We start from the raw sequence: 23,092 nt of genomic DNA on the forward strand, positions 1-23,092 counted from the left end.
TAGATAAAATTAGGATAAAATCGTTGTTTATTATTAATTGTTATCTCTCCTGTTTATAGTAATGATGCTGAAATACAACTGTTAAATAAAAAAAAAATATAACAAGAGTATATATTATTCCTTAAATTGCGTAATGGTCCGTACAATAACCGCAATCCACGTTGCTGCGGCATATGCACCAGCATCCACTTCCGTCAAGTACCGAGCTTGTTTTACGTAACTAGCTCGTCCTGCTCTATAATGCATCAAATGCATATTAAATTTAAAATTAAAAAGTATAATTTTAATCCTCTTGCAATTATTGATTTCTCTAATTTCTAACGCATATAGACTAGTTTTTTATCTAAACATTTGAGTGTTGAGTTTAAATATTGAACGTGTCAACGTTAATCTATCAATATTTTTATACTCACTGGGGTTTCATATCTTTCGTAGAATCGCATCCTTTCCATGCCGCTGCAGCTAATCTATCGTAAAAATCGTTCGAATGTTCTTTCAACATTCTCTTGTACATCGCATACACCGCATCCATCGTATCGATCTAAATATATCGATTAATAAAAATCTTTTTATAATTCTAGTATATTTTTCTAAATATTGCATTTTTGCATTATAATTAATTGTTTTTCTATCGTAACAAAACTGCTAGCACACAATTCCATTAATAATAATACATATATCTTAACGATATGTATAGATACAAACCATAGTCCTATCTCCAGCTTTTGCTTTTCCATATTTTTCTAAACAATTTAATCCGCTGCGGAATGCGCAGAACCAAACGTCTCGCAAATTCTTGCCTTGCTTCGATAAAGCCAACTCCTTTGCACCAGTCGTAAAGAATAAACAATACAAAGCTCCAGATGTTCCGCCCATATGTTCCTCCGCTATATTCGCTATTTCCGATAACAACGCTGCTGGATGCGACAAAGATAAGTTATTCAAATTATCCAATATACCTGTAAATATACGGAATTATAGTAAATTTGCTCAGCAGATTTATATAATAGAAGCAATATATCATTTATGTAATAAAATCAATATACAGGGTAGGCCATTTTAATCTACGCATTGAAATATCTCAAAATCCATAAGTTTAAGACAAAAATGTTTCAGACAAAAGTTGTATGGTTTCGAGGGGGCCATAAGAGGGTACCATTGGTTTGATCTTGAAGAGTTATTTGAAGGTCACACGAAGGTCACCTTCAATTTCTTAAGTGGAACACTATATTTTTTATTGCATATTCTTGTAGCTTATCTCGAGGGCTTTCCAAAACACTATAATAAAATATTTTTCCCTCAAGTACTTTTTGAGTTATAAGGCTTGAAACCATTTCTTAATTTTACATAAACCGTAAAATATCTTGTAAAATATTCATTTTTCGATTATCTTACCTTAATACTTTTATGTACAAATTAATGAGAGGAATCAATTGGTGTAAAGAAAACATAGTTGTTTCGAAGAAAAAATATGTAATTTGCAATTAACAATTACATATTTTTTCTTAAATAACTCTTCAAGGTCAAACCAATGGTACCTTCTTATGGCCCCCTCGAAACCATACAACTTTTGTCTGAAACATTTTTGTCTTAAACTTATGGATTTTGAGATATTTCAGTGCGTAGATTAAAATGGCCTACCCTGTATATTATTTCGATATATCGAATATCAATACATATGTATACATTCTAAATTTTGAATAAATAAATCATAAGAAAGTGAAACATAGTATATATCTTTGATATCACATACCTTCGGCAAATCTTTTCAGAGTCGAACCGCAGTCTCCATCTCCGCAACCGCGGTCCAGCTCATTCAGATACATCTCTTGCTCGATTACAGCCGCACACGCGTTTTCTAAACACAATTTGATCAAACATTGCTCGCATACGTTTAAAGATATTCCTATTTTCTCTGTTTTCTTCTTCTCCACGTCTTTAAACAGGGTGCGAGTGATAGTCGAAGGTATGCTATAGCTGCAACCCGGCCAGCAAGGTGCCATCGTTTTTTCATCAAGGCACTTGATGAATACATCTCCGTGGTTTTCAGTTAACTTGAGCAAACTCACATGTATACCGGAGCTATTCAAAGATGTCATTAAAACGCCGGAATAAACGCGAACAGGCTCTATATTCATATTTCCTATGAATTAAGAGAGAGAGAAAGAGAGATTATTTTTATAGATATAATAAAATAAATTATTAGAATAGAGTTAAATAAAAATAAAAATTTTTAAAAATAAAAAAAGTTATAATTATATGATGAAGATTATTTTCATAAGAATAAAAGTAAACGTTTCATGAAGATCAAAGACTCGAAATTTAGCAGTTTGTCAAAGAATATAATTAATATAATTAATCCGTTAAGCTTTAAATGGACCATAGTTGCACAAGAAAATTAAGATAACGTTACTCACGAAGCTGAATTACAATCTCGTGAACGACGATCCCTTGCTCCAATTGACTCAAAGCACCGAAATTGTTAACTATTACCGCGACCGAGTCATTAGCGGCCAAAGATAAGACCTCGCAAATGCGTTTCAGCATTAGCGTCACCAGCACGGATACGGTCCCGAGCTTGATTCTTTCGTATCCCGCCTCCCCGTGTACACCCATTCCGCACTCTATCTCGTCCTGTGCAAGCTCGAACATGAGACCTTGACCTGCATTCAATTTTCTCTCGGTAACGTACAGAGTGATTCTAAAATAAGCCGTCGGATATCGTAGGTGGACATTCTTTCATTAGTGTAAAATTAATTTCTCTTTTCTAATAAAATATCAATAATGGACTTTCCGAGCTGTCAGCGACTCCTTCTATAAGATTACTTATATCTCTTAGAGATATTTAGATATCGGTGAACATATCGGTGATGCTTAAGCAACGATGCGGGAATAAACATTCGAAAGTAGCTGGCCGCGTAATATTGACCTAAATAAGGATACGCACACGTGTGGGTACCTTTTCTCGAATGTAACGGTAACTTACGATTGTCTCCAATTGTCGCGTTACCTGGTAAAGCGCATGCGGATAGCCCGACTCCGTAGGTCGCTGTGTTTTGCGAAACGCTCCGTGCAATTTCCGCTACCTCAGATAGAGAAAGCCCCCTTTCGGCGAAAGCGCCCGCAATTTTGATAACGAATAACATGCCCACCAGCCCGCGTTTACCAGCCACGCTCTGCTCGTTTGCGGGAATGCTGCAGTCATCGCCGACGATTATTTCCTCCACCTGAACTTTTTGAAATATTCATGTTAATATTTTCATTCATTTTTTTCTCTTATACATTTGAGTTATTTATACATAGGAAACGGAACTAAAATATTGTCACCTTGATGCCCGCTTGTTGGGCCTTCTTGATCGCTATGCCGAAATTCAGACAGTCTCCCGTATAATTGGGCACCACTACCAGAATGCCAGCTGGAAGGAGACGATAATATGACGTTAATGAAAATGTTTCTACAACAATAAACTGCATACAAAAAGCGCACAAGAGATAGAACCTTTGTTATTTTCCGCAATGCACTGAAGAGCGTGTGTGATATGTATAGACGGTGGTGCCGCAAAAATAGATCCTGCTACGGATGCTGTCAACATACCGCTTCCGACGAAGCCTAGAAATATTTAAAAAAAATACTGTCGTAAACAAAATCAAAAATCAATTATTAACGGGTCTTTGTTAAAAATCTAAGCGTCTTTTAAAGCATTTTAATAATGTTTAAGTTGAAGGGAAATTAAAATGAAGTAGAAAGAAAGAGAATTGAACTACTATTAATAACAATTTTAATTTTATCCCAAGAAGAATGCTTTATTCTATTTATTTTATTCTTATATCTTCATTTTATATCTTATATCTCATAATAAAGCAAAAGATTACGAAATATTCAACAATATGGGATAAAGCGATGCGGAAATTAATTACCTGCGGCAAATGGCTCGTGTCCGCTGCCGCCACCGCAAATCAACGCCACTTTATCTTTACGATCTCTGCACTAAAAGATAAATTGCATTTAAACGAGTGTATTACTTATAACCGAGTAAACGAAAAATTTGAATTAATTCTAATGACACCGCATGAAAGAAAAAGCTGCGCTTTTGTACCAAATACTTTAGATACGTCCCTGTTGTTATAGCGATCCGATATTGTAATCGAATACAATAGCACTAATGGAATGTAATTACGGAAGTGAAAGCGTATTTACGTACGTCTGGCGACAATACGACCCCGTGCGACGCGTGATACTCTAATCGCGGATACGCGTGAGATAATCCCGACAAAGTCTCCGACACGGCATCGTCTAACGAATTAATTAAATTCTTGGACTTGGTTGTCATTTTCGATTAAACGGAATACTAATCGAACATGAGTCGAACATGAGAGAGCTGCGTCTATCTCAGCTTTAAGATCGCGCAGGTTATCGGACACTTTTCGAGTGACGTATCTGTCGTTTGATAACAGAGATCTACGAGCCGGATGGTGCGACGGAACTGATATTTATACGTTTAATTCTTTACGCTTGCCCAACGAGCCGGAGCGAGCGATTTACGTAACTCTTATACATAGTCAAGCGTTTTCTAGATAATTATACTAAACGTTGAAAAAAATACACGTACAAGTTAATTTGTAGTTAATCTCTTGCCAAGATAAGTTCATCTGGATTATTTTCTTTTAATATTCTCTTAGGACTTTCCGATTCACGCATGATGCGCATGAAGTGACAGAAAATGTATAGTTCATGTCACGCATATTATACATTTTCTGTCACTTCATGCGCATCATGCGTGAATCGGAAAGTGCTCTTACTCTCGATATGTTCCTTGGATGCGTTGATAATTAAATGTTACTTTAAAAGTCTGTTAAAGTCAAACTGAAAATAAAAAAGATTTATATTGTTATATATTAGATTCTATTTATACATATTTTCTATTTATTATATCATTTTTTAAAGTCATTATTTTTTCATATCTATTTGGAAAGCAATACATTTATATACACACATACACACGCGCGCGCGCGCGTGTGTGTGTTCGATATAAAAGACAATATAATAACTAAAAAATATATATATATATGATATATATATATTATAATTATGCGAGACGCATACTCTTTACGAAAGACAAGTTTTTCGGAAATAATTTTGAAGGATTATAATTAATTATAGTGTTTAAACATAGAATTATTGTCTCTTAACTCCTTCACTATCAGTGACCCCTATAGGGGCCAAAAAAATTCGTGTCACTTTTACTTCATGACCTCTATAGAGGTATCTTGACAAAAACATGTTATTACTATTACGATTTGGTTGTCCTTGCCCTGGCGAAAATAAATATCGGAGCGTAAGTCGAATGTAAAGAAAGAGTAACAGAAGTGTAAACGAAGCTTTTAGGAGGCGTAAATTGAAACAATGAAACGTAAACGAAGCGTTAATACTTCGTTTACGTTTCATTGTTTCAATTTACGCCTCTTAGAAGCTTCGTTTACACTTCTGTTACTCTTTCTTTACATTCGACTTACGCTCCGATATTTATTTTCGCCAGGATGGATATTTTAAGGTTTCTGAGGTCGCTGAATTCGAATCTGAAATCAGAATTTCGAACTTCAAAATGGCAGATCAAAATTCAAAATAATTTTGGGTTTGAATAAAAGTGGGTTTCTTATCGTTTTTGGGGTCGCCGAATTCGAATCTAATATCAGATTTTCCAAATTAAAAATTGCAAATTTAATATGGCGGACCAGAACAAATAGTTGCCATAAAAGATGTACACTTTTTTCTTCAATTACTTATAAATCCCGCTATCTGCCGAATCCAGAGTCACGAATTATCAAATCAAGCTGTTTGCACAGAAGTGGAAACGTATACCAGTTTTCAAGAAATAAAAAAAATAAGAAAACGGAGTCAATAACCACCACGTTCTCGATTCGTGACTCTGGGTTCGGCAGAGAGCGGGATTTAAAAATAATTGAAGAGAGAAATATACAATCTTTATGTATGTCAACTATTTGTTCGAACTCTGATCCGCTATATTGGATTTGCCATTTTCAATTTGGAAAATCTGATATTAGGTTTGGATTTTGCAACCCCAAAAACGATACACATTTTTATTGAAATCCAAAATTATTTTGAATTTTGATCCACCATATTGGATTCACCATTTTGAATTTTGTAATTCTGGCTTCAGATTCGGATTCGGCGACCTCAATAATATTTATACTGACGTATTCATGCAATTTTAAAAACTTTTTTCTTCAACACACTTTTGGCACGGAAAGTTTCTTTTCGCTTGACAGTGAAGGGGTTAATAACGTACCTTATTGCAATGCTTTCTCTTGCGTCATTTCTGTCGAATAACGTTTCATAATTATTTCCTTTACATTCAATTCGTATTTTGTGAATCTTTTTCGCCGGTTCAAATGTGCAATGGCGGCCACTTGTGCCGAAACGATCCCGCTCTTTGAAGACTCACGGTGGCGACATCTTTCATCGATCGCACAAAGCTAGATATCGCGCCATAACATTAAGGCCTGTTCTTAATTCAAGATGGTCTTAAGTTCCGTTTTCACGTGTTATACGGCCACCTCATTGGTTGAATAGGACTTAAAGATCACACCTTGAATATAACGAGGACGCTCTATATTCTTTCTTTTTTTATGGTGAACATAATGGGCCTGTTCTTTTTAGCTACACTGCTGCACTAGTGTAATTAGTTAGAGTGAAAGAAAGTATGTTTATCTCTTTCTAACTTATTGCACTAGTGTAGCAGTGCAGCTAAAAAGAACAGACCAAATATGTTTATGTCGCATGGTTTCGCGACTGTCACACAATCCTGCTTGCGGATCCCGGTTCGAGACGTCGTCGGAATCGTCGTCGTCGTTGGTTCTCGATGAATATGAAGCGAATGAAAAGCGACGTGATCAGTGCGACGATTGAGTCTTACTTAAAACGACGTCATTATCAGGTGCCGAAAATGCTCTTGCATTTATAGTTTCTTTCCACGTGCGCGTAAATTGTTAACGGAACGTATTGTAACCTTAGCAGGCCAACGACGTCTATTGCAAGGGCGATCAGTTGTTTTGTCAGAGCAGCGATCAAATGACATTAAACGCAACCGCCGAGTGCAGTACCTCGCAGGACAACTCGATCGTTTTCAGTGCCATCACCATTGACGTTACCGCGGCGGATCAAGCATATCAACGGTAAGATTTATTATAACGCTGCTAGAATCTTCAGGTCGTATTCAGGTTTGCTATACAATATTTAAAAGAAAAAAAGCATCTCCTGTGTATTGTATCAATTTTATGGTAGTTGTATAATTCTTATATAGTTTCTTGAAAAGTTAAATACAAGTTCTTTGAAAAAAAATAAAAATGTTTAATCTTATCAGTTCTGCTTACAATTAGATTTTTATAAGAATCTATTCAACTCTTATAAAAATAAAGATTTGAAAAGTAAAAATTATCACTATTACTTATATATATAAAATTATTAAGGCTGATATTTTTAAGGATTAGGAATTAACAATTTTGTCATTAATGATAATGATAATGATACATAAGCTGATATACAATATGTGCTACACAAATTTTATATACAATATAGCATGTTGAAATTATCAATAATAATTTTTTGATTGTATCTTCAATTAAAGAATATTCATATTCTTATTAAAAAATTAACATTTTTCTATTAATAAGTTAATGTATTGGTTAATGTGTGTCAATAATTTTACAAAACAATATCAATCTTAAAGATGATTGTGATATATATATGTAATATGTAATATTATATACATACATTAAAACTCTAATTCTTCTTCTAGATTAAAAAAATGGATGACTGTCATACTCAATGAAAAAATAAAAGTAGAATTACAAGGACTTTTGTATCCAATATTTTGTCACCTTTATTTAGAGATGTTACATGCTGGTAACAGACAGGCTGCAATCCAATTCTTAAAAGCACATCAGAATGAATTTGTCTGTGATACGGAGAAAGATTTCTTAGAAGAATTATCTAGAGTATTTTCAGTGCAGGACATTGAATTGAGACCTTTGGTGAATGCATTCAGAACTAGAAAGTACAAAGTAGATCTGTCTGAGTCAGCTCATATTTGTTTAAGACAATATCTTACAAAATATGGACATATAATATTAATGCAGGTAATGTCCTCTTTTCATATATTTCATACATTTTAAATTTAAATTCTATAAGAAATTAGTACAATATTTAGTCTTTCTTTTTTCGCACATTAATTTTATATATCAATATATATTGAAGTAATATCCTAATAGCACAAAACAAAGGTGAATAAAAGTAAAAAAATGGCTGATTTTATTAATATTTGTTTTTTATTTGATCTCTGTTATTGTTATGATCTACTGTCCGGATTTTATGTGTGAAAAAAGTGAGATCCTTTTCATTTTCTCTCATTCATGTTTTATGTTTAATTAACATAAATCAATACATTACATTGTAATAAACTGTTTTTTTTTTTACAAATTCTATTTTTACAGATTATAAATACACATATTACAATAATCAGAAAGGCAAGTAGTCCTAAAATGGATGGAGAAATACATGAAGAGAAAAGTCAAAGATATGAAACAAGTATTAATGGCCACGTGGAACAGCCATCTGGTACAGGTGTTGATCGCGAAATGCGAGAATTACAAGAAGCAATACGGTTAATACGAAATAATGCTCACCAAACATTAAGAATATTTACAGTAAAGAATGCCATAGAAAAGTAAATGAGATTGTAAATTCTTTCTACGGTTGCATGCTTGATATTATTTATGTTTAATGTACGTCTTCTTTATGTATTTTTATAGTGCAAGTTGTGGTCTTATTGCACCTAAAATGGATAAATTAGCTGTAGGATTTAGCACAGCTGAAATACGCTTATGGGGTATAGGTGAAACGGTTTTAGTTGAACGTAAAAATAAACAAACACATGTTCCATTTGTCTGTGATGTATCACCGTTTTATAAATTTAACGAACACGAAAGCATGTAAGTCGCGACAATATAATTTTCTTCTTAAAGTTTAAACTCTTATGAGACAATTATACAATTTTACAACAGAAGAAGCGAAGCAGGGGCGATACTATTAAGAGGACACACAGACGTAGTGCACGATTTAAGATTTATTCCAGAAGCAGACATTCTCCTTTCTGTATCAAGTGACAAGGATATGAGAGCATGGAGACTTAATGATTATTCATGTACAGCAATATATAGGTAATAGGAATTAATCAAATGAATTTTTGGAAAATTAAATAATATAAAAAAGTATTGTAATATCGTCCATTTTGTAAAATAATAATTTTTAATTATATCGAGTCCAGTAATAAAAATAATTATATTTAATTATATTTAATAATTATATTAAAAATAATTATATAGTTTCTAAATTCGCTTTTTCTTTATTTTTAATGTTTGCAATTATCTTTAATGCACTTTTTTCATCTTCAGATTTCTTTTGCCTTAAACTTACTACTTAATACTTAACAAAAAAACAAATCTCTTTGCATCAGACTGACACATGTTATAATGAAAAAAAATGTACAATATATATAATATTAAATTTAAATTTTTTTTATCATAGCGGTCATAATTATCCAATATGGTGCATGGATACCAGTGTGTTCAATTTATACATTGCCACAGGTTCACATGATAGAACTGCTAAATTATGGTCATTGGATAGAACGTTTCCTCTAAGAATATTTGCTGGTCATTTTTTAGATGTCAATGTATGTTTATCTATAATATATATCTATATTTATACATTTGTTTTTTAGTGTTATAATAGTGTACAAATACGATATACTTATGCACATATCCATTTTAGTGTATAAAATTTCATCCAAACGCTCGATACTTAGCGACTGGTTCTGCCGACAAAACCGTAAGATTATGGGCCAAAGATGATGGAAGTTTAGTACGAGTACATGTCGGAGCGCAATCGACCATCTATACTTTAGCTTTTAGTCCCGACGGGAAATATCTAGCTGCTGCGGGTAATCAAATATGAAAAGAAATATAAGTTAAGTCAATCAGAAAATTCCATTCAATATAAACATTTGTCTTGGAAATATGTTGCTTAGGTGACGATAAGTGTATATCTATATGGGATTTAGCATCTAACGCATTACTCACTGAATTGAAAGGCCATGAAGATACAATCATGAATGTAGATTGGAGTTTAGATGGCCAGTATATCGCCAGTGCAAGCGTAGATGGAATAGTACGATTATGGCCTACTCAGGATTATATTAACACTTTGAATGGGTATGTTTAAATATATAAATCTTTTAAAATTTCAAATTATTTATGTTTTATGTTATATATTTTTTTTCAGAGGATCGTCAACCGTAATGTCTCAATCAGAAGCGCAAATATTTTCAACATCTTGCTCAAGCATTCTCTCATTGAATTATTATAAAAAGAATAATTCGTTGATTTGTATTGGCACAGCATGAGATTTTTATTATTTATTACTATTTTAACAAAATATATTTTTCTTAGATTTTTTTATCTACTTACTGAAAATTTTTCAGTAAAATTTTTCTTTAATATTATATTCATTTATTTTATTCATGTCACATTTGAAGCTAAAAATTACTGATAACATTCAATATAATACATTTTTATATATTTATAAGTAGAAAATGCATGATTGTTCGAGTATTTTGTAAATAATGAAAAATTTGTTATTTGCTCTATAATTCGTCGATATTGTATATATTGTATATTGATCTTTTATATTATCAATTTTTCATAGTTTGTGCGAATATTTCAATCTATTAGTCTCAAAATCAAAAAATTATATACATGTATAAAAAATATAAATTTTGCATTTTTAGTCAGTATTAAAAAGTTAGAATCTTTTTTTTTTTCTTAATTTTAATCATAATTATTCTGTCTACATGGTGATAATCAGACATATTTATGTAATTGTGCTTATGTAAGATTCTTGTGAGAATTGTCTAATAATACATTGATAGTTATCTGTCTTGTTATAAAGATTTGATAGGTTGTGAGTAATGTTTAAAAAAAAAATATAATTTTTATAAGATGATGTACGCACTTTCATTATATAATTTGCATCACATTTAAAATACGAGTATTCTTAATTTTTCTTTTTCTTTTTCTTTTTTCCAGCCTTTTTGTTGTGAATATTAATTGATTCTTGTTGAACTTCCGCTTTCCGTTTTAATGTTTCCTTCATAGAATCTCCTTCGATGTTATTGACAGTTTCTTTATTTAGTGGAGGAACACTAAAATCTGGAATCTATAATCAAATAAAATTAACAAATTATAAAACATTAAAAGCAAAATTCTGCATATTTTTTTCTTGAGTTGTATATTGAAATAAACTAACATTTTTTTTGTTAATCTATATGTAAATATATATACTTACTTCTGGCTTTACAAGTTTAAAAATTAACTTTTCATGTTGAATATTAGATCTGTCTAAACTCATTTGCACGATAATAGGGTCAAATGCTCGAAATACGATATTTCCACAAGTTTGGGATTGATCTTCGGAATTATACGTAAATGTGATAGAATTCGATGAAGTAGAATTACTTAGATACAATATTCCTTCTAAACCGTATTTCGGTATAAGAACTTGTAAAGCATTTTTTCGTACAAAAAGAATATATCCTTCTTCATCCTGAACTTTATCGCGGAAAAATAGCTGAAACACACAATAGAATCTCGGTAAAAAGTCAAATTTTTCTAAGCAATGTTAAATTATGGACAAAACAAAGAATATTAGTGAAATATTTTTATAATACATTAAATACTGACATGTGTATGAAGTGCGACTGAGGCTCGTCCAGCGTATTGTGCCATTCGATTTCGATAATTTAGATTTTGACACAGCAGATGATTGTTTTTTTTATCCAATAACTGTGGATAGGTCGCATCAACGCCTATACATACGGCCAACAATCGATGCACGATTATATCTGCATATCTGTAAAATCTTATGATATGATGGAGATACAATTGGAATTAATTTAATAACAATGTGATAGCTTTCGTACAACTTGCCTTCGAATGGGAGATGTAAAATGCGTATAAATAGGGCATGCCAATCCATAATGCTTAAATTCTTCTGGTTGATGCATTCCACTAATAAAATACACTGCTTGTAACATACATCGCGTAGCTAGTATTTTTAGCATTGTGTTAAAGTAAGGATTCGATTCTTTTTTACTTTCTTCCAATGATTGTGCCAACTCTTTACCAGTATTTGTATTAATAATAAAACCCTACAATCAATTTTAAAATATTGCAACCATTGCTATTAAGTAATAAATTTATAGAGTGTCTCGTGTGAATGATACAAAGAAATAGATGGATTTCTACCTTATTTGAGATAAAACTCTGAGATAAAAATTCTTATATAGAAATGTCGAGAAAAATCATTATTATAACTTTTTAAAATTTTCAATATTAAATATCATCATATACTTAAATGTCGAGTTCAAATTTTAAACTGAATTAATTGAGACCTTACTTGATTTTTTGCAGCTTTAATCAATGGCTCAAAATTACTTTGTGGTGGTTCTGGATGTCTTCTTAGCATAGCACATTCTGGAAATTCTTTCAAAATTCTTTCAGCAACACTAATATTTGCAAGCAACATAAATTCCTCCACCATAGAATTAGTTTCTCTCAGTTTCTTTGCTTCCACGTCAATGGGATCGTGAGTCTCGCTATCTACTTGAAAACGTATCTCTGGTGATGCTAAAGTTAAGGCTCTATAAATAATTATTTAATATTATTAAATATGAAATATATAATTCAATATAATTTAAAATATGATTAAGATATAACAGAATAAACGTACCCATTCTGTAGACGTCTCTTCTTTAACTGTTTGGCTATTTGATTTAATCCTCTTAATGATTGTGCAATAGCATCTTGTTGAGTAGCATCATCAATTTTTAATTGAGCTTCTTCATATGTCATAGCTCGACGCGAACGAATTATAGATTTACAAAATCTTGTATTGACTATATTTGCATCAGAATCAATCTCCCATATACAGGAGAACGCGAATCTTTCCTCCCCACCTCGCAAGGAACAAAGGTTTGAGCTGAGTAATTCTGAAATACAAACATTTTATAATTTAATTAGAAAACTGTCTATGCAACATATAATGGTATTTAAAATAAAGTATTTTTAATTTACCTGGCACCATGTCAATTCGTTTATCGACAAGATATACGGTAGTAGCACGTGAAGCTGCTTCCTTATCCAACGCAGTTCCGGGTCTTATAAAGTGCGATACATCCGCGATATGTACACCAACATCAAAATTACCATTTGGTAAACTCCTACAATGTAATGCATCGTCGATATCAGTGCAGCCAGGTGGGTCCACAGAACAGATATCCAGATGTCGAAGATCTTCTCTTTGTGCAATATCCTATAAATTTATATATATATATATATATATATATATATATATATATTAAATAAATTATATATACATTTATATTATAAATTCCTACAATTCCACGTATTCATCTAATTATTTATACAATCAAAACATTTTTTGTACAATTAATGCTTTGATAATTGGCTGTTTCAATGAAAATTTGCAGCCATATATATATATATATATATATATATATATATATATATATTTTTATTTATTTACCGTTTCTGTAATAACCCACGGTAGCTTTGGGAGAAAGCTAAGAACTGCATCGGAGAAATGGCTGTGTGGAATGTCATGTTCCAAAAATAATACTTCATTTTCTGTTTCTTTGTCTCCTATATTGCCAAGCGCTCGTACAAAGTGGCCGAGTGGATATCTCGAGTTTCGCGGCCATGAATCAAGTGCGACAATAATTCTTTGCTTACTTAATATTTCAGCTTGCCGAGTTTCGATTCTTATTTTGGGAATCTTTCTCTCAGCTGGCACGAATAAATGTCTTACATTCTGCAGCAATATAAAAAGAAGATAAAATCATATGTAATACAGTAAATATAAAAATTATTTTAATTATGTGTTATTTATTTGTGTTACAATATGACAAATTCTTACCCCTTTAATCGGACTCGGCTGTAATATTCCACAATACTGTCTCCACTTTCGCCTAATAATACCGACAATTTTACCTGTTGGTACTTTTTCTTTTGTTTTCAGTGAACTCGCTTTAGCAAGTACTTTTTCATCTTTTGTAACATCATCAGCATCATCTGCATCATCTGTATTTTCTTCATCTTGTAAAACGATTTCACTAGGAGCTGACCATTGATTGTCTGGTAGGATCTCAATCGTAACTATATCGCCATCGACTGCCCTATTAAGATTAGTACGTCCTTGCACAAATATCTAAGACAATAAAAATAAGAAAAAAAAATTATATAACTATAATTTAATAATTATATAATATTAATAATTATATGTCGTGCTTGATGATAGTTTATTAATATTTGATAAATGATGAGGAATATTTGAAAATTTTTAAATTATATTTCATATTTATATATTATTCATTAATTTACAAACGATTTATGAAGACTTATATATATCTTATATATTGAATAACTTGTCTGAAATAAATTATTTATTTAAAGCATTCTCAAAATAAATATTTAATATTTTCTCTTTAAAATCGATAATATTGATGTACTGTACATTAAAATATTTATAAACATATATATATATATATATATATATATATATATATATATATATATATATATATATCACTTACAGGTTTCTCCCTTCCTTCAACATTTACATTTCCTTCAAGAAAATTTTCCCTTGATGCCAAAAATGTGCCTTGCAACAATTTACCAGATGATATGCCATCGTGTATTTCCACAGGTGTTAGATGGCAAGGAAATAATTCTTGACTTTGAATATCCAAAGTGTATGAATGTTTGCTTAATTTATCCAATAAAAAACTTGAATTTTCTAATGATGTAATATAATCCTCCACTATATAAAAAGAATACATATTATTATTTATACTATAATTGTATAAAAATAATTCTCAGAAAGTTGAAATTATATATATCTTACTGGATAAAACAAATAGGCCATCTTCAGCTGCACGTGTTCTATTTTCTACATCATCTGTCAGTAAAACAACCTTTATATTGTAGTCATCAAAGCTCAAATGATTATTGTACCACTTGACTGCAACTCGTATTGCTCTGTCATTACGATCATTTATCTTCTCACCTGGTTCCCTTTCAATATAAGTCTCCCTAAAAACAATGTATAATATAAAATGTTTAATACACTGCAAATATTATTATATCATTTTGTCCTATGTAATAAATATTACACATACCGATGATGTTCATTAATAAACACGAAAAATTTTCGTTTTGAATCTTTTATGATGTTTTTCAACTTTTTATATACATTGGAACTTCTATGTCGAATCTCTTCCAACACTGTCTGCAGGATAATGACATTAGTGATAACATCTTCTTCCAATATATCTATCTACAAATAAAAATCAAACATATTTGTATAACTCAACATAGAATCATTGCAAATACAAGATGCAATTAAAACTATGTTCAATACAATATTTGTATTATTCTGATATGACTTACTTGATCCAGAATTATATTTGTATCCAGTATAAGAACATATGAAAGTGGAATTAAAGAAGATTTCACGGTATCTTCCTCATCCAGTACCAGGTCTCGAGATCTTGCCTTACATTTCTTACATGCTTTAAAACCACAGTAAATATCATCTCTGAGATAATGCTCTCTGACAGTCTAATAAATGAAAGCAAACACTTAAATATTCTTTTGATAAAAATATTCATAAGAAATCTTTCGTAAAAACATTAAAATGTGCAAATTTAATTTTACAAAATATTTTAAAAGTTTTCATGAAAAAACCAAGAGATATCTAAATCTACACTTAGCAAAATCATACCTTAAATATGTTTCCTCCTTTCGTTTTTCTAAAAAAAACCTTTGTCGTCAACATCTCTCAAGTAAATTTATTTAAACGTTGTATCAGAAACGTATGCATGTATGAATTTTTCAATAAAATTTATTAGTTTTGTGTACATTTATGGTTATGGCCTATACATCACATGCGCTCTATCCGCTAAAACTCCTCATTTAGGGTATGTTCGAAAATCCTACTTAGAGTACTAATGAATTAACCAATCAAAACGAAAAAATCTTTGCTCCTTTCTGATTGGTTAATTAAACGATATTATATCTTATAAGTAGGATTTTTGAACGCATCCTTGTTTGTACTTTTTGATCTAGATCTCTATTGGCTCTTGCCAATTTTGAGAGCACCTCTCTTTGTTGTATTATATATTCAAAGCATTTCTTGTCATTTTAAATCCTCCTTCTACAAAAAAAGCGGGAAACTTTTGTTGGCAACAAGTTTTGCATGGAGAGAGAGAACACGATAAAGGTATAAAAATTAAAATATAATTTTTACAAAAAATTGAACAAATTGACGATTTATCGCTATGTATATATGTTGCTCATTTGTATGTTAGAAATATAAATTTAATTTGCTAAAAATCAGTTTTGTAAAGTGTGTGAAAATAAATCATCATCTTATTTTCAGAAGAGCTAATTGCAAGATTTCCATTCACATCATCAATTCACAGTTGACATACAGTGTGCATGAATTGAAAAAATTTCTTATTTTCAAGATAGAAGAGGCAATGGCATGATTATTTCTGCATTTTAGAAACAAATATTTTAAAATCTAATAATCTTGAAACAGTGGCAATATATTGCACATGAATTTATAATCTCAATTTTCAAAGTGTAAAAATGGAACCACCACAAGAATTTCCATTTCCTTTTCCAGCATATCAAATTCAAAATCAATTTATGAAGGAATTGTACAATTGTCTAGAAAATGGCAAATTAGGTCTTTTTGAAAGTCCAACTGGTACAGGAAAATCTTTATCTCTCATTTGTGGTGCGCTTAAATGGTTAATTGATCATGAGAAATGGAAGAAGCAGGAATTAATTTCTATAATTACGGAAATAGATAATAAAATAAAGAACTATGAAAAGTCATCTGATGATTGGTTTACAGTGCAAACAGAACAAATAGAATTAAATAAGCAAAGAGAGCCATTGCAAGCTAAGTTAAATGCACTTCTTGAATATGAAGATGAGAGGGGAAAGCTTAAAAAGTTAGTTGAATCAAAGAAGGCTGCTCAAACTAAAGCAATTAGGAAAATAAAACAACAGTCCACAACAAAGTTTACAGAGTCTAGTAAAGCAAAAAAAGAAATTGACTTGGATATTTGTGATACCGAAAGGGATCTTATCTTGGAAGATGCATTGTCAAATTCAGAAAGTTCTGAGGAAGAAGATACGGAAGAACCATTATTTAAGAACACCAAAATCTTTTTCTGTTCTAGAACGCATTCACAGTTGACACAGTTTGTGCATGAATTGAAGAGATCTCCTTATTCGCAAGATATTTCTGTGGTGCCACTCTCGTCAAGGTATCTGTATGCCAATTTAACATTTTTATACTTATTATATTTATTATATTTATTAACCTTTTATGATACTTTACTATATTTCCAGACAAAATTACTGCATTAACAAAAGCGTTAAGAGATTAAAACATATTAATTTGATTAATGAAACCTGTTTACAATTACAAAGAAAAAAAACTACTGTTAAGAAGGAAAAAGACTTAAAGAAATTAAAAACTACAAGCGGTTGTCCTTTTGTACCAGGTGATCAGAAATTATTGATGGCTGAAGTTCTAACAAATATTCAAGATATCGAAGAGATTGCACAAAAGGGCCAGGAAAATGATACTTGTCCATATTATGGCTCAAGAAAATCTCTGCAAAGTGGACAATTGATATTAGTTCCATACAATTCCATTCTACATAGAAGTACAAGAGATAGTTTAGGAATAGATTTGAAAGGAAATGTTTTGATAATAGATGAAGCCCATAATTTACTGGATGCTATTGAAGGAATGCATAGTTCTGTAATTACAGGGAGAAATTTGCTTCACTGTTACAGTCAGCTATTACAATATCAGAAAAGGTATTGCTGCAGTAATATATTTCTTTTGATATTAAATTATATGTTAAATAAATTTCTGACTGACAATGAGAATAATATGATTACAGATTTGAATCTTTATTCTCAGCTAAAAGTGTATTATATTTAAGTCAGCTAAGTTTTTGTTTAAAGAAGCTTCTAACTCTCTTTGGAGCAACAACAAAATCTCATCCCAATGATGAGATTAATAAAACAATAACACCCAAATTATACAAAGTAGAAGAATTCGAACTGCTTACAGAGATTGATACAGTAAATATATTCAAGCTGTTAGAATTTGTTAAAACTTCGAAACTCATTCATAAATTACAAGGGTTTGTCGAGCAGTACGGCAATAGTATAAAAATCAATGAACAGAAAATAAAGAAATCCGGTATTACGGAATTTCTAGATTCAATTAAAAACAAAAATACATCATCTCTTGGAACTTCCAATACCGCCGATATATCGGATAATAACGAAGAACAAACGAGCAATCCATTGATGGTAATTTTGAACTTTCTAGAATGCCTGAAGAGCAGATGTATAGACGGCAGAATATGCATTTTACCTGCTACTACTATTGGGCAAGGAATTATAAAATTTTTATTATTAAATCCAGCAACACATTTTCATGATATTGGTATGTGCATATTAAATACTTATTTAATATATATACACCTGTTTCATTTTTATTCTTATATTTTGTATTGTAAAACTCATAGTGAGAGATGCCAGATCAGTAGTACTTGCTGGTGGCACAATGGAGCCAATGTCCGAATTCATAGATCAATTGTTCCTAATGGCAGGTGCAATGCCAGACAGGATTATGACATTTTCGTGCGATCACGTAATTCCCAAAGAGAATATTATATCCAATGTCGTGATACGTGGTCCAACTGGAATTGAATTTGAATTTAATTTTCATAATCGGCAAGATACAAAATTGGTAATAAAATTCTTCCTCTATCTTATATTTAGAAAAATAAATCTAAAAAATATTTATACATATGCATGTTTTGATAGGTAAAAATTAATTGTAAAATATTAAGAGTAATGTTTTGTTTCAGTTGGATGAATTAGGTAGAGTTCTATTAAATTTATGTAACATTGTACCAGCTGGAATTGTAGCATTCTTTCCATCTTATAGCTATGAAGACATAGTATTCAAGCATTTAGATAAATCTGGCATTGCATCAAAAATTTCTATAAAGAAACGTATCTATCGTGAACCTAAATTAGCATCACAAGTAATTTATTTTTTATTAATATTTTATATTAATTATTGATATGAATATTTATGTTTGATAAGTGAAAACATGTTATACATTTTATATTATAAATGTAGGTCAATGTAATATTAGATCAATATGCACATTCCATTAAAAATCCACAACCTCCATGTAATGGATCCTTGTTGTTTAGTGTAGTTGGTAAGTATAAATTAGAGAATTATATCAATATTATATAAAAATCACTTGTGCATATTTTTTATCATCAATAAAGACAAATTAGCAATTCTCTAATTTACATGATATATTGCAGGTGGTAAATTAAGTGAAGGTTTAAATTTTTCTGACGATTTGGGTCGATGTATTATAGTTGTTGGCTTGCCATATCCTAATATCAAATCACCAGAATTGCAAGAGAAGATGAAATATTTAAATGAACATGTGGTTTGTATTACTTTACATAAAATCAAGAATTTGTCACTATAATTTAGCATGATGTTTTAACGTTTCTTATTTTATTTTTCAATCTCTGTTCAGAAACCAGATGCTGGAAGTAATTTTTACGAAAACTCCTGCATGAAAGCGGTAAATCAATGTATCGGCCGATCTGTTCGTCATATCAATGATTATTCAACAGTTGTATTATTAGATAAACGTTATCGTCATAAAGTTAAAGTATTACCACAATGGATCCAACGTACTGTGACAGTCAATGATTCATTTGGACCTGTAATTGCTAACATTGCAAAATTTTTTTCGGCGAAACGAATTAAAACAGTTTAATCTGTGATAACAGTGATATGTATGTAGATCAACTAGAAAGATACTATTTATTATTTAATTTAATATCTTTTAATGTCATGTATTTATCAAAGTTCTTTTTAATAATATAAAACTAATTATAATATTTAAATAGAAATTTTTCTTATACTTTAAAGTTTTAAATTGTAAATTTAAATTAAAAATTTCATGTTTCTTGCTGATACTTGATATATCATACTTGTAATATCGCATACTGAATAATTTCTTTTATAAAGAGTATAAAGAAAACTTGTACCTTTAAGGTAATTTAAAAACATCACATATAATTGGCCAATTGAATGCCAAATTTGTAAATTAAGTCGTGACAATAGATTTCTCCTGGCCGTAGTATGGAACAAGGAAAGTGTGACTGAAAGAAAATTTAATTCACGAATGAATTTTGATAAATGCCATAAGAATATAATTTTGTGACGTCTTTACTACTTACATAATTAACGGCATTTGGATAGTTTTGCGGTTGAATGCTGAAAGCACAATGTTTTACATAGCGAGCACCTTGCTTGCCTAAGAGAAACGACGGTGATTCGGCTATCGCGTCTTGTTCCATTTGATCGGTCGTTAATGTTTTTTCCTTATCTTCTTCACGATTCAAGTTGTTGCTTTGTTCAACAACAATGTTACTGCCAATCTAGAATTATAATATTATTTTTTTAAGAACTTAATAGTTTTATATTAATAGTTTTTTTTCAATATCACAAATTAATATCCATTATTGCTGTATTTAATGATAAATTGACAGTACCGCAGAAGCAGCGTCTGTTGATAAACGACCACCTGTATAAAACTGTACACCAGGTTGATCGGAATAAATTTCTAAAACGCTGTGTATATATGTATATGGTTATTTAGTTCCAGATTATTATTATTATGTTTATATACTGAATTATAAGTCTTACCGACCACTTTCTGGATGGATAACTCGAGCGACGTGCGTGCTACCTCCGTGCCAATTCGGCGTGACGCAAAAGTTATGATCGTACCCTTCTCCTGGAGGAACCTGTAGCTTATACGAATTTATTAACATTTTCTATCGAGATTATCTATTGTATCGTATTGATCTGCTACGATCACAAAAGGACACCTTCTCGATACAATTCTCCAAAAACTTCGGTATACGTAGATCCATGATGGTTCCTCCGACTCCTCGGATACTGCCGGTTGGTATTGGATCAGTGTAATCTGCGAAGGTCCAGCGATCGCAGTTCAATGAGATTTTATGCTTTATCAATTCCTTTTTACCGGCATTCTACATTACATAAGATGAATACATATCTGCCGTATAATTCTTATCGAAGCTAGAACCATTCATCATCTGATTTGAAAGACGTAATATATGTTTGTAAGTATATAAAACATTTTGCTTTTTCTTTAAACTCTACGGATGATGAGTTCAGCTTCAATAAATTTACACAAAGCGTATTTTGTTAATTACATGTCCGGCAAGGTTGAACAAAGAACCATGTGAGATGTTGACTATCGTAAAATCGGTCGTGGTCGCCCGGATACCTATTTCCAGTCTATTATCAGGTGTCAACTTGAATCTCACCGTGCTCAACACCGCACCAGGATATCCCTCTTCACCGTCTTCGCTTAAGTAAGTCATGACGACTGAACAGCCGTCGATATACGAATCCCATAATCGTCGACCGAAGCCCTTCGTCTAAAAATAAGAAAAATAGAAGAAGACACTAATTTTCAACTAGAACTACGTAAGATGAGCGAACTTACACCTCCGTGCAGATGATGTTTGTCAAGGTCGTTTCTTGTGAGCTGGTAAGTTTTGCCCTTAATAACAATACAGCCGTTTTTTATACGATTCGCGCATCTACCCAATACACATCCTATGAATGGATTAATCCTGGGATTCGTATAGCCTGCAACACAAACCATATAAATTAGATTAATAAGAAACATTATTCAAATATTATGAATAAATATGTAATTATAATTCGTACTCTTCAAATCGTCGAAACCAAGCACAACATCTGCAATACGTCCGAACTTATCGGGATATTTTAACGAGATGATCGTGGCACCCCAAGAAATGATGGTGATCTCTACGCGATTCTTGTTAATCATCGTATAGGATTTTACTGGTATCAGCTGAGGTTCCTTATTATCAATGTACGAGGATTCTGCCTCGTTATATTCTTTACTATCATAGCGATGTATCTTATCTCCGGGAGATTCTGTAAGACTTTTATATAATCATATGTCAATATAACAACCGGACATGAAATAACAAAGTACCGGCAAAAATTTCTCCAAATATTCCTTCCGTAATTATGACATCCTTGCACTCGCAATCATAGGTGACCATATTTCATGTGTTCTTTTTTATCTGTTTACTGCCACATATGCAATATATGATGCAAGCAGAATGGGAAATTTTGTCATTGCGGCTTTGTGTTTATAGCAAACAATAGTTTTTGCGACAAGATATAAATTAAAAATAATGGGTTATAAAATATTATCTCGATTTTTTATATTTTTTGTTGTTTCAACATTAGAAAATCGCTTTTTCATTTTTTGTTTGTAACACATAAACATTAGGCTAACTATAAACATTATTTTGTAAGCTACATTTATATATATATATATATATATATATATATATATATATATATATATATATATATAAATATATATATATAGTCGAAAAATTATTTTATAGGAATATGGAAAGCGTGAAATGTGTGGTCACTCAAAGAGCTGAAACTTATTGATGCTGTTATTTAAAATTATTTATTATTAATAATAATAACGATAATAATAAAAAATAATATAATAAGAATATAAAATAAAAATGTAGTAATGCATTATTTAAAAGTAGAATGCATTATTTGTGATTCATAAAGACCATAATAATAGTATTATTAGTTACAACCATAATAATAATAATATTATTAGTAATTAATAATAATATAAGAATAAGTAATAAAGTTTATTATTATCCTTATTATTATCATTTTATATATACTCTA

General features: G+C 31.0%; 5 protein-coding genes across 12 annotated transcripts; 2 read left to right on the forward strand and 3 right to left on the reverse strand.

The window, feature by feature from the left end:
• Positions 1-9: 9 nt before the first annotated feature.
• On the reverse strand, positions 10-6,441 carry LOC145965447 (triokinase/FMN cyclase). 5 transcript variants are annotated; one of them, XM_083088992.1, is made up of 11 exons: positions 6,309-6,441; positions 4,801-4,864; positions 3,919-3,988; positions 3,500-3,610; positions 3,328-3,416; positions 3,011-3,227; positions 2,418-2,663; positions 1,754-2,143; positions 706-959; positions 414-541; positions 10-235 (listed from the first exon to the last, which is right to left on the reverse strand). In XM_083088992.1, the coding sequence occupies exons 4-11, from the start codon at positions 3,591-3,593 to the stop codon at positions 115-117; spliced, it is 1,539 nt and encodes a 512-aa protein (XP_082945118.1). In that variant the 5' UTR covers positions 3,594-3,610; positions 3,919-3,988; positions 4,801-4,864; positions 6,309-6,441; the 3' UTR covers positions 10-114. The 5 variants fall into 5 exon arrangements, with proteins under 5 accessions (XP_082945118.1, XP_082945120.1, XP_082945119.1 ...); XM_083088994.1 differs by lacking the exon at positions 4,801-4,864; XM_083088993.1 differs by lacking the exons at positions 4,801-4,864; positions 6,309-6,441 and adding an exon at positions 4,611-4,696.
• Positions 6,442-6,707: 266 nt separating this feature from the next.
• On the forward strand, positions 6,708-11,080 carry Wda (will decrease acetylation). 2 transcript variants are annotated; one of them, XM_083088990.1, is made up of 10 exons: positions 6,708-6,956; positions 7,037-7,194; positions 7,818-8,157; positions 8,512-8,744; positions 8,830-9,009; positions 9,082-9,237; positions 9,605-9,752; positions 9,851-10,019; positions 10,107-10,290; positions 10,361-11,080. In XM_083088990.1, the coding sequence occupies exons 1-10, from the start codon at positions 6,882-6,884 to the stop codon at positions 10,479-10,481; spliced, it is 1,764 nt and encodes a 587-aa protein (XP_082945116.1). In that variant the 5' UTR covers positions 6,708-6,881; the 3' UTR covers positions 10,482-11,080. The 2 variants fall into 2 exon arrangements, with proteins under 2 accessions (XP_082945116.1, XP_082945115.1); XM_083088989.1 differs by having other exon boundaries at positions 6,709-6,956; positions 7,034-7,194.
• On the reverse strand, positions 8,476-16,210 carry Dis3 (exosome complex exonuclease RRP44-like protein Dis3). Of its 3 annotated transcripts, none has more exons than XR_014436713.1 (15): positions 15,938-16,210; positions 15,604-15,774; positions 15,333-15,490; positions 15,059-15,246; positions 14,748-14,974; positions 14,072-14,362; positions 13,682-13,966; positions 13,210-13,447; positions 12,866-13,124; positions 12,533-12,776; positions 12,064-12,284; positions 11,818-11,986; positions 11,423-11,704; positions 9,830-11,293; positions 8,477-9,762 (listed from the first exon to the last, which is right to left on the reverse strand). XR_014436713.1 is itself a non-coding variant. In XM_083088986.1 (14 exons), exons 1-14 carry the CDS (start codon positions 15,989-15,991, stop codon positions 11,132-11,134), a joined length of 2,949 nt encoding a protein of 982 aa, XP_082945112.1. In that variant the 5' UTR covers positions 15,992-16,210; the 3' UTR covers positions 8,476-11,131. The 3 variants fall into 3 exon arrangements, 1 of the variants encoding a protein (XP_082945112.1); XR_014436714.1 differs by having other exon boundaries at positions 8,478-10,013; positions 10,159-11,293; XM_083088986.1 differs by having other exon boundaries at positions 8,476-11,293.
• A 100-nt stretch (positions 16,211-16,310) lies between these two features.
• On the forward strand, positions 16,311-21,442 carry LOC145965445 (ATP-dependent DNA helicase DDX11). Its single transcript, XM_083088987.1, has 9 exons — positions 16,311-16,435; positions 16,595-17,495; positions 17,581-18,057; positions 18,144-18,697; positions 18,780-19,003; positions 19,125-19,304; positions 19,403-19,487; positions 19,600-19,730; positions 19,824-21,442. The coding sequence occupies exons 2-9, from the start codon at positions 16,807-16,809 to the stop codon at positions 20,067-20,069; spliced, it is 2,586 nt and encodes an 861-aa protein (XP_082945113.1). The 5' UTR covers positions 16,311-16,435; positions 16,595-16,806; the 3' UTR covers positions 20,070-21,442.
• On the reverse strand, positions 19,394-22,610 carry LOC145965449 (galactose mutarotase). Its single transcript, XM_083088999.1, has 10 exons — positions 22,359-22,610; positions 22,064-22,297; positions 21,837-21,982; positions 21,541-21,768; positions 21,190-21,354; positions 21,005-21,105; positions 20,851-20,929; positions 20,536-20,736; positions 20,344-20,457; positions 19,394-20,101 (listed from the first exon to the last, which is right to left on the reverse strand). Exons 1-9 carry the CDS (start codon positions 22,426-22,428, stop codon positions 20,365-20,367), a joined length of 1,317 nt encoding a protein of 438 aa, XP_082945125.1. The 5' UTR covers positions 22,429-22,610; the 3' UTR covers positions 19,394-20,101; positions 20,344-20,364.
• Between the last annotated feature and the right edge of the window lie 482 nt (positions 22,611-23,092).

This window comes from Camponotus vicinus, unplaced genomic scaffold (genome assembly GCF_025532165.1).
Source record: "Camponotus vicinus isolate PSW18456_S1 unplaced genomic scaffold, iyCamVici1.0 SCAF_14, whole genome shotgun sequence".
NCBI lineage: Eukaryota > Metazoa > Arthropoda > Insecta > Hymenoptera > Formicidae > Camponotus > Camponotus vicinus.

Excerpts from the sequence above, each read along its gene's own strand:
- LOC145965447 (XM_083088991.1), bottom strand. The coding sequence starts at position 4,331 with ATGACAACCAAGTCCAAGAATTTAATTAATTCGTTAGACGATGCCGTG. Across the intron at positions 2,664-3,010 it reads ATCCGCATGCGCTTTACCAG|GTCAAGGTCTCATGTTCGAG; the intron begins GTAACGCGACAA and ends AATTGAATGCAG. Across the intron at positions 542-705 it reads AAGCTGGAGATAGGACTATG|ATCGATACGATGGATGCGGT; the intron begins GTTTGTATCTAT and ends CGATATATTTAG.
- Wda (XM_083088989.1), top strand. The coding sequence starts at position 6,882 with ATGAATATGAAGCGAATGAAAAGCGACGTGATCAGTGCGACGATTGAG. Across the intron at positions 8,745-8,829 it reads GTAAAGAATGCCATAGAAAA|TGCAAGTTGTGGTCTTATTG; the intron begins GTAAATGAGATT and ends GTATTTTTATAG. Across the intron at positions 9,753-9,850 it reads GTCATTTTTTAGATGTCAAT|TGTATAAAATTTCATCCAAA; the intron begins GTATGTTTATCT and ends TATCCATTTTAG.
- LOC145965445 (XM_083088987.1), top strand. The coding sequence starts at position 16,807 with ATGGAACCACCACAAGAATTTCCATTTCCTTTTCCAGCATATCAAATT. Across the intron at positions 18,058-18,143 it reads CTATTACAATATCAGAAAAG|ATTTGAATCTTTATTCTCAG; the intron begins GTATTGCTGCAG and ends ATATGATTACAG. Across the intron at positions 19,305-19,402 it reads AACCTAAATTAGCATCACAA|GTCAATGTAATATTAGATCA; the intron begins GTAATTTATTTT and ends TTATAAATGTAG.
- Dis3 (XM_083088986.1), bottom strand. The coding sequence starts at position 15,991 with ATGTTGACGACAAAGGTTTTTTTTAGAAAAACGAAAGGAGGAAACATA. Across the intron at positions 12,777-12,865 it reads AAGAGACGTCTACAGAATGG|AGCCTTAACTTTAGCATCAC; the intron begins GTACGTTTATTC and ends AATTATTTATAG. Across the intron at positions 11,705-11,817 it reads CAGTCGCACTTCATACACAT|CTATTTTTCCGCGATAAAGT; the intron begins GTCAGTATTTAA and ends TGTGTGTTTCAG.
- LOC145965449 (XM_083088999.1), bottom strand. The coding sequence starts at position 22,428 with ATGGTCACCTATGATTGCGAGTGCAAGGATGTCATAATTACGGAAGGA. Across the intron at positions 22,298-22,358 it reads ATTTGGAGAAATTTTTGCCG|AATCTCCCGGAGATAAGATA; the intron begins GTACTTTGTTAT and ends AAAGTCTTACAG. Across the intron at positions 21,983-22,063 it reads TGGTTTCGACGATTTGAAGA|GCTATACGAATCCCAGGATT; the intron begins GTACGAATTATA and ends TTTGTGTTGCAG.